The sequence below is a fragment of the Equus quagga genome, chromosome 8 (genome assembly GCF_021613505.1).
Source record: "Equus quagga isolate Etosha38 chromosome 8, UCLA_HA_Equagga_1.0, whole genome shotgun sequence".
NCBI classification, from domain to species: Eukaryota; Metazoa; Chordata; class Mammalia; order Perissodactyla; family Equidae; genus Equus; species Equus quagga.
This window is the reverse complement of record NC_060274.1, coordinates 129,348,274-129,363,423: the sequence shown is the minus strand read 5'-3', so window position 1 is coordinate 129,363,423 and position 15,150 is coordinate 129,348,274. Positions and strand designations below refer to the sequence as shown.

At 46.4% G+C, this 15,150-nt stretch overlaps 1 protein-coding gene across 1 annotated transcript in view; it reads right to left on the bottom strand.

Moving 5' to 3' along the window:
* DPP6 (dipeptidyl peptidase like 6) overlaps positions 1-15,150 on the bottom strand; it is a 753,509-nt gene that overhangs the window by 34,213 nt on the left and 704,146 nt on the right. The window contains exon 17 of the mRNA XM_046670129.1: positions 3,334-3,381. Coding sequence (XP_046526085.1) covers positions 3,334-3,381 — 48 coding nt within the window. The remainder of the gene's footprint in view (positions 1-3,333; positions 3,382-15,150) is intronic.

The window sequence follows — 15,150 nt, the reverse complement described above, 5'->3', positions numbered from 1 at the left end:
TTGAGCATTCTGTTACATGTGGCCAAGTGTAATCTGAGCTGATAGGAGAGATTTTTCTATTTTAAAAGAAGCCTTGGTGCAGATATGACGGCCCATCCCACAGGAATGAATATGCAAGGATGGCAGTTCAGGCAGTGAGCTGAGCAGGGGGAGAGTGGGCGTTCAGGGGGTCTGCCTGGTCCCCCTCACACCTGTGTCTGAATATAAATCAGACCCTTATTTATAAACAAGATAAGACCCCTATTCTCCTCTCGGGGGGCGGGTGCTACAACCGGCTCAGCCATACTCAGTCATTCTTTTTCTAACTTAATTTGGTGGCTTAGGTCAATCCTCTGAAAAATTCTAAACTACACTGAGAGCTATCAATGCAGAAACAGGCAAAGTCAGGATGAAATATCCCAGAGTTTGAACTAAGCGACAGGAAAACCAGAGCTCAAATACAACAATATACACAAGTTTGCAAAATAAATGTGATAAAAAAGAATTCCACTCGTCCCCACAGGACATAAACGCTCCAGTTTCCAGTTAATCAGCACTTTGCTGAGATAAGAGCAATGGTGTCACCTTCAGGCTCCTTGTTAAATTTCACATGGAGAAGAACAGACACCGACATGCAATGCCAGCTCCACCCTGTGCGCGTGAAGCTTTTTATTTCTTATTCCACTGGCTGCTGTCTCTTTGCCTCTGGGAATCAGTCACAAGAGAGAGTCCATCTACAAAGGGCAAAATGCTTCCTAGAAATGCCTCCATCTGAGGGTCTTAGGGAGCTCCACAGAGAATGTGGGAGACAACCCACCATCTCTAGTCCGTCAAGATTAACTGGGTTGATTGGTTAATGCAGCTAACCAACCAAACAGTGAGAAGAAGTGGTTGTTTGGTTTCCCGGAGAATTAGTAAAACATGTCGGAACACTGAGAGCGTTAGTACATTGCACCTACCTGCTGGAGGGCATCTGGTCAATTCTGATCTGAACTCTCTTTTAAAGCATTGTACCCCCCTCACCCATACATTACCGTATTTTATAAATAGAATAAATAAAGCATTTTATTAATGTCATTATGCATGTCTGAGCTATAAATCTGCTTCATTTTCATTCACACGTGAGCCTTAGGGAGACTGTGGTGACTGGACTCATGGAATGTTCTCACAGCCCTGGTTTTCAGGATCCCTAACGGCCCGACTGTGGTTGAAAGCCAAAATGCATTCTCACACAGTGGGCACTGTATTGACCCTCGGCTGGGAGAGATTAAATAATGGCATCCCCCAAAGAAGCAAGTAAAAGTATTTACGTGAATGCCTTCCTTAAGAGGAGCCGCGCCTGGTTGGTTTTCTTTTTAAGCCTAGAGATAGTTTTGTGTTTTTATCAGACCATAGCTTAAAAAACTTATTCTGAAATAATTATAGATTCACAGGAAATTTAAAAACTAGTGCCAAGTTCCGTGCACGCTTCCCCAGCTTCCCCAATGGTGACATCTCTGTCACTGTAGAGCAGAATCCAGACCAGGACCCTGACGCTGGGGCAAAGCTGTTGACCACACATCGTATTCAGTTTTCATCAGACTATAGATTTTTTAAGAAGGGAAAAACTTTATAAAATATCAGGAAATTATCTATGCACTCGTCTTAAACAAATATTCAAAATGAATAATACACATTTTCTTAAGAAAAAAAGATGCCTCATTGGAGGATCTCTGAAATATTGCCATTTTTTAAAGTGAAAATCGTAGCTAACAAGATTCAAGGCTGAACCCTCTTTAAAGAGGACTGCTGTGCGGGGCTGTGTCTGCAGACCCCAGATGCCATGCCTGGGGTGGAAGTTCCGCCGCTGCTGGCCAGCCTCCTCCCGGGTCCTCCACCCTCTGCCTGGGAGAGTGGGCGGCAGGCAGGCGGTGGGGCTAAGGGGCACGGCGCAGCCCAGACAATCGCTCCTCAGTCCTTCGGGGACCCTTCCCCTATAGGACACAGGGTGAGACCCCCACATCTCACAGGCTCCTAGAATGCTCCCCAGCTGTGCTGAAGATGAGGCCTGGGGCCAGGTACATCTTCTCACCCGGAAAACCAACCCCCTCTGGGAAGGATGATGGAGAGGACCTCACAGCCAGCTCCCGGCACCTGCTCCTTTTGATAGCTACACGAGTGTTTTGCGTGGGTTCTGGACCTATTCTGATGTCCATTTTTTGGCCTTTTTTCGTTTTTTTTTGCATTTAAATCACTTATTTACTTATTTCTGATTTTATTATTACTTATCTTTTAATTTTGAATTTCTAATAATTATTTGATAGTTTCATGGAATACTATCATTATTTGGGATTTTTTTCTAAATATTGTCTCTTTAAATAAATCTACTTTATCTACTTTTGAACACTTTAAACACTTTTGAACCAAATATACCGCTGGAGATCTCCTCTCTGAAATTCTTCCCCGTGTCATCTCTCCTCGGTGCTTGAAACCGTCCCAGCGAGACGGGCATTGGGCCACTTACACCTTGAGATTCAAAGGAGACGCCAAGTCCTTCCTGTCACCAGGCCCCGAGGGAATCACAGAAACTGCTCTAAGGTCTGGCTTTCTGGAAGAAGGGAGGGTTCAGGGCAGGTCCTGCTGGGAGGGTGGCATGGGGGTGATGCCACTGGGGGAAGGAGTGGGGGCACAGAGGGGAGGAAAGGCGCAGGATTCCTCAGGGATAGGACAGAGTGAGGCGGAGAAAGGAGGAACCCAGGGCGAGTTCTCCCCTTCTCAGCTCTGCTGGGCGTCTGCCTGGGACTGCGCACGTGGTTTCCAATCCTCCCCATGAAGACACACGTACACACGTCAACCCTCGTGGGGGCCCTTCACAAAGGGACGACGAGTTCCTCAAGAGTCTCCGGAAAGATTTGTCTGTGCAGTGGCATGTATGTGAAGCCCCTCCGTGCCATGAAGGCGCCCGCAGGCCCACAAAGACAGATGAGCCTCACAGCGCCCACCCAGCCTTGGCCCCCAGTGGGAGGTTGTAAGAGAAGAGAGTTGGGCAGGGCCAGGCGACGGAGCCCAGGGCTGGCTGTGCACGCTTGCCTGGCGGTGGGTTCTGCTCAGTGTCGCAGACAAGGCCCTGCGTGCCCACCATGGCCCCCAGGCCTCAGCATGTGTGGGGGCTGTGGGACCTCCAGTCTGGGTGACTCTGACCTTTACTTCCACTACATTTCACCAAAATTCGTGATCTCCGGGTTCCTTCGGCACTGCTAGGACATGACCCATCTCCGTCTCCAAATAGAAAACGTGGCTGGGTTATCTCATAAAGCATTTCTGCTTTTCTCCAAGTCTCAGGAAGATGTAAGAAAAGACCAAAAAAGCACTCACTTTTCTTGTCTGTGGTGTTGTGCACGGTCACCGTGGGGACTCCAGGACCTGCATTGGGCAGAGAAGAGAAGCCAGAAGAGAAAGAAAAAGGAGGCCGTTAGTTTGCTTGAGAACAGAAGAGAATCCCACCTTCCTTATAATCTGCATGTTCGTGGATTCAGGAGAACCTGGCACCAGGGAAGGGTCATCAGTGAACGGGGGGGCAGAGGCTGGGCCTGTGGGTCCCTGAAGGCATGGCTTTCCAGCTTTGTCCCCATGTCACTTACAATGAACCCAGTTAAAAGTATACACTTTTAGATTATTGTAATGACATGAAACATCATTTTACAAAGCCCTACATTTGGTCTATATCTTCATAACCTCATTTTTACTAGTCAGACACAAAGCCCATGTTGTCTTCATTGAGTTCTGGTAAATCGCCCAGGTCTCAATCCTAAGTCACCTTTCAAAGCCGTGGCTGGCTCCTCCCTCCACTGGCTTCCTGTAACACTTGGGAAAAACTTGTTAATGTAACAGGATTGTTTTGCAAACGTTCAGCTGTGTTCACTTGCCCCTGGAATCCCATTAGTTTGCAGCTGTCCAGTTCCAAGGCCGTCTGGAAGCTTCTAGAATGAGAAGGAAGCTATGACTCAGGTCAAAGTGAGACCTGGTCCACTGTAGTTCAAGTCTGCAGGCTGAGTTTTTAATTCTCATTAGCAAAAGGAGAGTCCAGAAAGAAAAAAGACCTTTCTAAATTCTTTTTTGTATCATTTTGAAAGTAATTCAGAGGTAGGCATGGCGATCTTCCTAACCTCATCTCTGCCCGCCCAGCACTCACTCTGTTCCAGCGAGCTGGCTTTCCTGCAGGTTCCGAAGGACGCCAAGCTTGTTCCCACCGGGCCTCCTGTGCTCTCTGCCTGAAATCTCTGTCCCTGGACCCTGGCGCAGCTCGTCCTTCTCCTCATTTACGTCTCTGCGCGAATGCCTTCCCCAAGCAGCCAGCTGAAAGGAACACCCTTGGGGACCCTGCCTCGGCCTCTACCCCACCTGCTCCCTCTTCTCTATAGTCTGGCGCCCAAGAGGATGTGACGGAGAAGCAAAGGGACCCGCGGCACCACCAAGAGGCACGGTGGCGCTGGTTCAGCCAGGGAGCACCCCAGGCCCCGGAGAGCTGAGAGACGGACAGACTGTGGGGCCATTGCCCAGGCCTGGACCCATACTCTGCAGCGCACATCCAAAGGCCGGGAGGTCCAGGGGGCTTCATTTCCCCAGTTGTGTGCCCCTCCCCCATTCACCGGGAAATAGGACTGCTCACATAAAATGCAGCTATCCAGCTACACTTGAATTTCAGATAAAGAATATGCTGTCTTTTAGTATAAATATGTCCCATGCAGTATTTGGGACCTACTACTAAAACACTATTTTGTTGTTTACCTAAAATCCAGTGTGACTGGGCATCCTGTATTTTTATTTGCTAACTCTGGCACCCTCTCCCCAGGGAGGGGAGGGGCGGCAGTGATCCAGGAGTCTGTATATAAACCTGAAGAGATGGCACTGACCGAAAGGGGTTCAAACACTGGCGCTGGGTTACATTATTGAGCAAACTAAGTTTCCTGGCTCAGAGATCTGTTCCGTTCCTCCCACGGGGGCTCATGTGGAAGAACGGTTATTGAGAAATAAAAAGCCTACATCTGCTTTCTCTGTACATTTCAGGGTGAGTAAATTTGCAGCCAGAGCATATGCTACATTCTTATTAATAATGGAAACAATATTATTTATTTAGTGCCTACTATGTAAAGGCACTCCGCTAGGTGTTGCATATGAATAACGTCTAATCCTCGCAGCAGCTCTGCAGAGGAGCCGCTCTAACTATATTTCACAGACGAGAAAACAGGTTCCGAGAGCTTGAGCGCGTTTGTCTCCTCCATACAGTCAGAAAGTGGCTGAGACTGGACTAGTTCTTCTCATTTCTAAATTCACGAACTTGATACATGTTTCTAAAAGAATTCAACCACCAAAGAAAGGAATAAAGTGACAAGTAAAAGGTCCTTCTCAACCCACTTCCCAGGAGTAACCTAAAGGTTTCTAAAATGTCCTAAAATGTTTCTTTGTGTATATGTGATCATATTTACACACAAGCAAATATTTTAAACATACAGATTAAAAAACATAAAAATATTTGCATGTAAATCTGCAGCTTTATCAAATCTTAACAGTATACCATATTGCCTTAGTTTTTAAAAATAAAACATAATACAGGGATTTGAGGCCACCTGTGTACGCTTCCCCACTCTCAGTCTGTTCCCTCCCCAGAGGTAACTATTATCTTGAAGTCACTATTTATCATTTCCTTGCATGTTGAAAAGATATTTTGGCCACATGGTATGTGTTCATAATAATATGTATGCCACATAGAGTATAATATGGCGTGTCTCAGTAACATATTTTTTAGTCTTAATACCTAGTCGGACAATAGCAGGAGGATGAGGCCAAATGAAGGGGAGTACAAGTGGGCACAGCCACGTAGGAGAACAATTTAGCAACAGCTATGAAAGCTGAAGACGCTTGTGCTGTACAGCCAGATAGTTCTGTTCCTGGGGTACATCTCAGAGAGACCCCTGCACATGCACACGCACATAGCAGCAGACTGTTCTTAACATCAACTACAGCTGAGTAATAAATTGCCCAGCTAGCCGTTAGCAGGAGACGGGATGGCAAATGCAGAGTATTCACACAGTGGAAGATCATAGAGCATATGAAATGAAAGAATAGCCATATGCCTACTGACACGGACAAATACTAAAAATACAATGTTGCATGAAAACATCAAGTTGTAGAATGGTAACTACTGTAACATAAGATTATGTAAGTAATTTTAAAAAGCTATAAGACTCCATTTTTAACAGATGCATAGTACTCCATTATATGGATATACCATAATTTATTTGGTCCATTCCCTACTGGTGAATATTTAGGCTGTTTCCTTTTGTTTTTTTGTTACCATAAACAGTGTTGCAGAAATTCTTCTTACACAAATGTTTGCATGCGGGTAAGACTGTGTCTGTTGGTTAAGCTAGTTACTAGCACTGCAATTGCTGTGGTAAAAAGGTTTAATAGTCTGCTGTCACTAAATAAGTTCATAATTTGAAACACAAACCCCCCCAAATCTCAGTGCTTTATAACAACGGCAGTTTATTTCTTGCTGATGTTACATCCTGGTAATCGAGTCGGCTGCAGCCCTGCTGGCTCCCCTCCCGGCAACGTTTTCATTCCAGGGTTCGGGCTGAAAGGGCAGCCTTCAGCTGGAACACACCGTGCTCGTGGCAAAGGGAAGCAAACGAGGGAGCTGGCAGAAACGTGCAGGGGCTCCCAGGGCGTCCTGGCCTGCCGTTCACGTCCGCCCTCGGGCCTTGGCCAATGGGGCCAGGAAGAACCTCTCCTGAGGAGGAGACACACAGCAGTGGGAGGGAGCCCCCAGGATGGGGGAAGACACCAGGGACAACAACACTCTACCACATACAGCAGAGACACGTGAATTCCAACAAGTATTCCCACCGCCCTCCAACAGAGTGCATGGAGGTGTGTATTACAACTTGAAAAAAATTTTTTTTTACCACTCTAATGGGCAAAATTATATCTTGCTATTGCTTTAATTTATATTTTTTCAAATTTTGAGTGAAGTCGGACATCTGTCATGTTTATTTGACATTTGCATTTTGTGTGCGTGTGAGTGTGTGCGACCACAAATGGCCCTCTCCCGTGCTTTGCCCACTTCAATTGTGCTCTTACTTGTTCTTATGTTATTTAGGAATTTAGCTCTTTCCCATGCTCCTGCAGATTTTTTTCCTGTGGTCTTTCTAATTTGTCACTCAAAAAAGTGCCCTAAGTACCAATGGTAGCAATTGTCATGCTGAATTGCAATTTAAAAAACTGTAACTGCCTCTCTCAGCTTTCCACTGCGCTTTAGACAGAAGACTCACACACACACACACACACACACACTGGAATCTTTGCCCCCAATCTGTCATCCCGGTGCCTATTCATAATCTGGGAGTGAGTGTTGCGCACATAATGTTTGCTGAGTGGATTAACAGCTAATGAGGGAAGACCTCCGGAGCACAAACTTGGCCCTGACAGATCAAGGCAGCAAATTTAAATCAGCTAAGGAAGGCTCTCCAAAGACCATCCTCTGTGTCCCTGAGCCTTCCAATTCAGGTTATTGTCTTCCTGGAGAAACTGAGGGCTGCCTCCGCCCTTTCCTCTGACTCCCAAGGGCAGCTGTCTCCAATTACAGGGGCCAAACTGCGTTTGGTTTTTTTTGGAGAGCCACATCACAACCACGCCATCTTCACCAACACTTTAACATAGAATATTCTCTAGGATAGCCAAACAGAAACAACACGAAGAGGACACTACACAAAGTTAAGAAGCTTTATGTATCACGTAAACCTACTGATTATAACCTAACCCCATCCAACCATCCAGATCCCCTTCAAAGGTCACACCCTCCCCAGGGAGGCGGGCGGGCAGGTGCCCTGGCTCCGAGGCCGTCTGTGGTCTAGCAGCCCGGCTCTCCCCGTCAAACTGCCGTCATGCGGCTTCTCTGGCCCCGCTGGTCTAGACCCACTGCTCTGTCCATGTGCATTTTAAGGTTACCCGCCGGTTTCGAGATTTCTATGATGGTTAGGCTCCTGAAGACTGGCAGATATTTTAGGAAAACACCTAAATCAAGACAAGTTTTCTCCTAAGAAATAAAGACAAAACAAGAGATTGTTAATTTGGAATAAGATATTTGGACTTTGCGATGTTCTGAGCAGACCTGGGTCAGTGTTTCCTAAGATTTCTCTAAGAAAAGGAGAGACATGCAAACACACTCACAGCAGACACAAGACCTGGGGGAACTTGCAGCATTGAGAGGGGAGCTCTCGCAACTTGTTTAAACAATCAAGAATACTTTTACTAAGGAATCTTAAAATGGGCTTCATCACTGAAATTTTAACTTGGTTTTCTCTGCTTTCCTTCCTCTTATTCCAAACGATCTTATGCACATCTAGGCAACGACTGATTAGATGAGTTGTTCAGTACAGTAGAAAGCTTTGCCCTTTTGTGACTGCTGCCTGTGAGACACTCGTTCTGCACTTTGCACAGACTCTTGTGGCTAACACCTGGGAAATCTTGCTTTTTGCTTTATAGGTGGCCAGAACCTTAGAGGACTCTGCCTAACTGCTATTCTTCTGACAACGTCTTGTCACTTCGCATGCAATTCAACAAACGTATATCGAGGTTCTACCACGTGCAAGGCACAGTGCCGGGTCCAGGGGACACAGACAGAAGCAGACAAAGTGTTTGCTGCCAGGGGGCTCAGAGTCTAGTAGGGACCACAGACACACACACAAATCTGCTTTGATGCTGTGTGCTAAGTACCATCACCAGAAGAAGGTGCACAGCTTAGAGGTCAGCATGTCGACTCGCGTGAGTCAGGGTGAGGGCAGCAGACGTGTTCTGGTGCCAGCTCTGCCACCAGCTACGTGGTGGTTCTAGCCAAGCAACTCTTCTTCTCTGGGTCTCAACTGTAGAATATGGGGTTGCTAAGGTCTCCTCTTAGTAAGAGTGACAGAGGCTGCAGCACAAATGATAGCAGCCACCACTTTGGGTTCCTAGAATATGCTAGACCCTGTGCTGGGCGCTGTACAGACATCGCCTCGCCTCACCAGCACCCTGGGAGACAAGCACACCCTATTCTACAGATCAGAATTCTCTGACGGGACCTCCCTCCAGAACGTAAACATGTGCAAGTGGGAGAGGAGATGAGTCGACGGCTGCACTGAGCAGGACGGTCTATTCTCAGCCTGAAGTGGAAGGCGAAGCTGAACCGGAAGAAGGTTAGGATGAAAAAGCAGATCGCTTCTCTGTTCCTTCTTGGCCAACCCTTCCAGTATCTGCATGTTTTTGTCTAGTCTTAGGATACAGTCTCGAACGAAAGCATATAATTATATTTCACTGTCAGTGCCTCTGTCAATTAGGCCAAATATACACATCCGATTCTATATGTGTGTCTGTTGACATACTCTTATGCATACTCTCCTATATTCCTGCTAGCATGCATATATGAACACACCTGTGTAGACATAAAAATATTTATTACGGTTCCCTTTGTCCCACCTTAATATGTCTTAGTGGGGAAGCCTGTCTCATGGCCTGTGCATCCTTGGAGCACGCGATGAGAGTGCTGATGTTCAAACCTAAATGCAGAGCTGGGTACTCACTGACAGCAGAGACCAATTACATTTGCTCGGCCTTTGCTTACAAAGAGATGCTGCAACAGAAACAACATTTGGCCTTTTAAAAACTTTGGTTAGGATAGCAACTATTTTGGCTCAAGCCAAATATCTGACTTTCAAATTTATATTGTTCCTGAGAGGGAAACTCAGCAAATCGAAGCAAGCAAATTCACACCCAGCACATGAGGCACTTTTGGTCAATCGAGATCCTGCAGCCAGAGGGAGGAAATTCAAATTGCAAAAAGAAAAGCTTTGAATTACACCACAGACTTGCAAACAGAAAATGTTTATTTTTGCGTCTCTGGTTTCCAGTCCCATTCATTTCAGAACATCAACTTACACCTGCCTGACTAGATAGAGAAAAGCGACAATTACAGACGAAAATGAAGCAATTAAAAAGGACACGAAACTGGAAAAGAAAAAAGTCATCAGAATAAATAAAAGAAATTCATTGAGACAGTGCTTGTCCTCCTTTCTCTCATCTGCATCCTCCGAGGAAGTTTATGTGACACATAATTTCCAACCAGAAGCTGAACTCACGGTATGTAACCAATGGAGACGCAGGCGGCCTCGCCCCCACGGCCCACGTCTCGTAAGCACTGACGAATGGTTTCGAAGAGCAGCCGCCAGCAGGGTGGGCAAGAGGAAGGCTCCGGCCAACTGAGATACTTGGCCACGGCTCCACTGCGCACGGACTCCATCCAGACCTCTTTATTTGCCAGTTCATGAATTATGCATGCCTGATACACAAAGTTTGTACATTGAGGTGATGTCATACGAATAAACAGGGAGCTAGCCAAGCCGCAAGAACGACTGCCGATAATTAAAATATTTGCTCCGAAGACAGTATTTCCTAGTCAACACTGCAGACAGATTTTGTCGCTGTTTGATTTCAAGAGCTTGTTATTGCTGACATCAAACGTGGGATTTCGGGGTTCCCCCTGCCATGCCCACAGCATTGAGTCTTGCTTCAATCCAACTTCACGTGTCCAGGAATCTTGGAAGTGATCATATTTCCCATGCAGTAGTTTAAGCAGCAGCACTCAATAGGGTCCAGAGAAATCGGTGGGTTTTTTTACATGCTCACAAATGATGGTGAAGAAGGTCATGTTAACAGGTCATGTGTAACTACAATCATGAGTGACACTTGGGGTTCATGACAGGCCTTTTTTTTTTGCATGTGAGGAAGATAACATCCGTTGCCAATCCTCTTTTTTTGGTGAGGAAGATTGGCCCTGAGCTAACATCTGGGCCAGTTCTCCTCTGCTTTGTATGTGGGACGCCTCCACAGTGTGGCTGATGAGTGGAAAAGGTCTTCATCAGGGATCTGAACCCAGAAACCCAGGACGCTGAGGCTGAGTGCACGGAACTTTAACCACTCGGCCACGGCCAGCCCACATGACAGGCATTTTTAATAAGAGAAACCACCCCAATCACAAAAAAGTAAGGGGCCTCTGTATGCTCTCAAAATTCAGCTAGTATCCTTGGGTAGTTGATTCACAGAAGCTCTAGGTTTTAGGAACTACCTGCATTTAAGCCATAATATCACCTTTATGCCTCGTCTGCATCAACCTGGTGGAAGTTTTCTAGATGTTTAGCATAATTCACAGAATTAAAAGTATGAAAGAAGAAGCTTAGTTTTATTGGTTTTGTGAGATTATGCAAACTACAGGAAAAATGATGCAACGTGCGTTGGCTGTTTCATTTGTCCCAGGGCGTGGCGGAGCCAGGATCAGGACAGGGTCTCTCACTCCTAGTCTAGGCTCTCTGCAGCATGCTTCCCGCAGCCCCTGGTACTACCCTGTCTCTCAGACTTGTGACAACACTGCTCATCATCTGTCTACATTACGATTCCAGAAGTTCTTTGATGATTTTCAACCAAAGCAATTAAGGTCTAATTTGAATTCCAATGATATACTTATATCTTACTTCTTCAACTATCCTTGGAGCTTAGGAATCTATTTCATACAACTTTGCATCCCACAGAGGAAAACGCACAGTGCCTCATTAACAGTAAGTGGCCAATTGATATTGCTGATTCAGTGAACATGCCTTGGGAGATGGCAAAGTTGGTGAGTTGGTTCAGAGGCTGTGGCACGGCCTCTTGAATAGCCTCACAGTTGCCAGTTACCTGTTTTAGGTTAGTTTTGGTTTTTACAAAGTGCAAAAGATCATTTGGAGCTAAATTTTGTAATGAAGGTACTGTAAGTGATGATTACATCAAAGGTCCACAGTTGAACCTACTACAGAGGAAAGAACTGAAGATTCCTTAGAAGCCCGGTACATAAAGATCACATTATAAGAGGGATTCTAAAATCTCCCAGCAGTGTCCTCTCATTGGAGTAAGCGCTGAGCTTCTTGGGAAGAGCAATACTTACTCGGATGTACAAATTACCGTGTGTGAAGAGATCAGGCTCCTTTTTCTCATCGCCTTGAGGACGGATTACATTTTAGGTCCTCTTTACTTTATAGTTTGCTGAGATCCTGACACAGGATGGGGCATCTTGGCAAGCGGGAGACCCATGAGGCCCTGGCAGTCCCTGTGCGCTCCTGCCTCCAGGGTGACCTGCAGCGTGCATCACTGCCGAGGCCGCCTGCCCGTCTCCCTCCTCACTCGCCACCGTCAGTCCACTGAGCGAGAGAGGTGCCCGACTCGGCCACTTGCCAGATGCGTCTCAGTATCTGTGACGTGGGGATGATGCCACCGGCCTGCCGGGTAACGTGGTGACTAGGAGCCGACCCGCCATACTCCTGACACTTGTGGGGACTATTTGAGATACGAAGTTCTCCATTTTTCCTTTAGGAATCAAGGGTATAGTACATGCAGATCACATCTTTTAAATGGATGTACTTCCACACTCGGTTCTCTCTCAGGCCCCACATACGATTTCTCACTAGGTCCTCTCAGTGGTGCCTGCTAAAGCGTCTCCCGCCGCCTCCCATCTCCATGGTAATGTTCTCAGTGCTGCCCTCCTCGCCTCTCTGCCCAAGGATTCCCACACAGTTCTGACCATCGCACTCTTCTCATTAAGACCCTTCAGTCATTCCCTGTTGCCCACAGGATCAAGTGGAAACCCTTGGCAGGAAACACAAGACCTTCAGCACCTAATCTATCACTTTCCAACACACACCTTGGCCTCCAGCCATTCTGAACGCCTCGCTCTTTTGCAGAAGAGCTGTGCTGTTTCCTAACTTTGTACCCGCTCTTCCCTCTTCCTAAAACGCCCTAGCCCGCTACTCTCCTGCCGACCTCTGCGCACTCTTCCAGACTCAGTTCAAACAGCTTCTCTGTGATGCTGTCTCTGACTACTTTCTTTGTTGCACCACTGTAATAATAATAATAACTAAATAAAAAAAATAATAATTAAAAATAAATTAAAAAATGAAAATAACAACTACAATAACAATGTTTATAATTATACTTTGCTTGTAATGTGCCAGACAGTGTTCCAAGTGTTTTACACACACTAACTCATTTAGTCCTTAAAATAGCCCTATGAAGTGGGTACTATAGCCCCATTCCACAGATGAGTAAATGGAGGCACAGAACGTCTGCAGTGATGCAGGACTGACACCAGGCAGTCTGGCCGCACCCTCCATCCGCTCACCTCTGTGCTCCAAGCCTCTCCGTCTGGTCGCTCAGGAATGTACATTTCTTTACTATAAGGCACAGCAGACCTTAGCGTTCACCTCAGCGGCACCACTTGCTGGCTGAGTGGAGTTGAACAAATTACTTTAATTAGCTGGTCCTTCATTTCTTCATCCGTGAAGTGGTGGTAACTCTACCACTCATCTTAAAGAGTTGCTCTGAAGATTAAATAATGACACATATGAAATGCCTAGAACACGCCATGGCCCTCGTAAACTCTCAGTAGGTGTGCCGACTGCTGTCATTTTTATATTATTATTATTACCTAGTCAAGGAGCTATTGCCACCCATCCACCCACACACTCTTGCCTGGGGTTCCTTGGGTGAATGGTCACATTGGTGGGATGATTGGTGAGGGTTAGAGAAAGATCCCATCAAGAAGGAGAGACTGGGGTGCCAGCCCCGTGGCCTAGTGGTTAAGTTTGCACGCTCCACTTCAGCAGTCCAGGGTTCGACAGTTCGGATCCCAGGTGCGGACATAGCACCACCGCTCATCAGGCCGTGCTGAGGTGGCATCCTGCACAGAGGAACCAGAATGACCTACAACCAAGATATGCCACTATGTACTGGGGCTTTGGGGAGGAAAAAAAGGAGGAAGATTGGCAATAGACGTTAGCTCAGAGCCAATCTTCCTCACCAAAAAGCATACTTAAAAAAAAAAAAACAACAATAGAAGGAGAGACTGGAACTCCCACATGCCAGGAGACTTCTTTTGCAGAAATCCTGTACATGATGAAAACCTTGTTTTTAGTTAATGTGCTGCCTGCACCACTGCAGCACTGCCACTCCTGTCCCCTTGTCCCCAGAGTCCCTGGTTGAGGGGGGAATGCGCTGTTGTCTTCAGAACTGGATCCACATTTTATGAGCTGTGGAAGAGGCACAGCCTACCCAGGTAGGTCACACAAAGAGGCCCCTCTGTTCTCCAAGTGCACATTGGAAGCCTCTGGCTGTTCAGATTCGCTCGTCCTTCAGGGCCAGTGTGAGTGGTCCCTCCGCAGAGCCGCCCCTGACCTCCACTTCCATCTGCACTCCCGGAGGCTCCGCGTGGCTGACCTGCATCTTTCAATTTGCTGTCCTTGTCTTATCCCGACAACTGGACTATTAAGTATCTGAGGCAGCACCATGTCGTGAGCGTCTTGCATAAAAATACCCCCAGAATATCTGCTTAAATAAGCCAAACACAACTGCTGTGCTGTCACACATAGGCTCTTGGAACAATCGATTTTTATTTCCTTCAAGCAGACTTTTCTTATGACTTGACCTTTTTGCCTTCCCCATTTCTTTAATCTGCAAAATGAGGTGATGGAACTGGATCAGAGATTTTCAAAGGGAGCTCCTGGGAGCCTCTTGAGGGCTGCTATTTCCATATGGGGCAGCCCAGTCAGTTTCCTTTTGAAGAAAGGGCTCTGCGGCTTAAGACACGTTGGAAAACATTCAGATTAAGGATCTTTAAACTTCCTTCTGCTCTGACGGTCTATGAATCTAAAAACGTTCCTAACACTTCTCTAGTTGGAAGGAAGTCTTTAGTTCCCTGAATAATTTAATAATTGTTTTACTGCTTTTCTTATAATTACTGATTTCTCCTAGAATTATTGTCCTTGTGAACACATATCATCTCGGCCAACTAAACCCTGAGACCCCTGAGGGCAAGGATGCCTGTAGCATGGTCCACCGGGCCCAGGGTCCCTGCAAATGGAGGCCACTAGCTAAACATTTTTTTAAATAAATGAACAAATTCTAAAAGTGTAAGATCTCCTGAGGGATGTTGGGGGAGTGTGAACATACAGTCATGTGCTGTTTAACAATGTTTCGGTCAACAACGGGCCACCTGTATGACGGTGGTCCCATAAGATCAGTACCATAGAGCCTAGGTGTGTGGTGGGCTGTACCATCTAGGTTTGTGTAAGT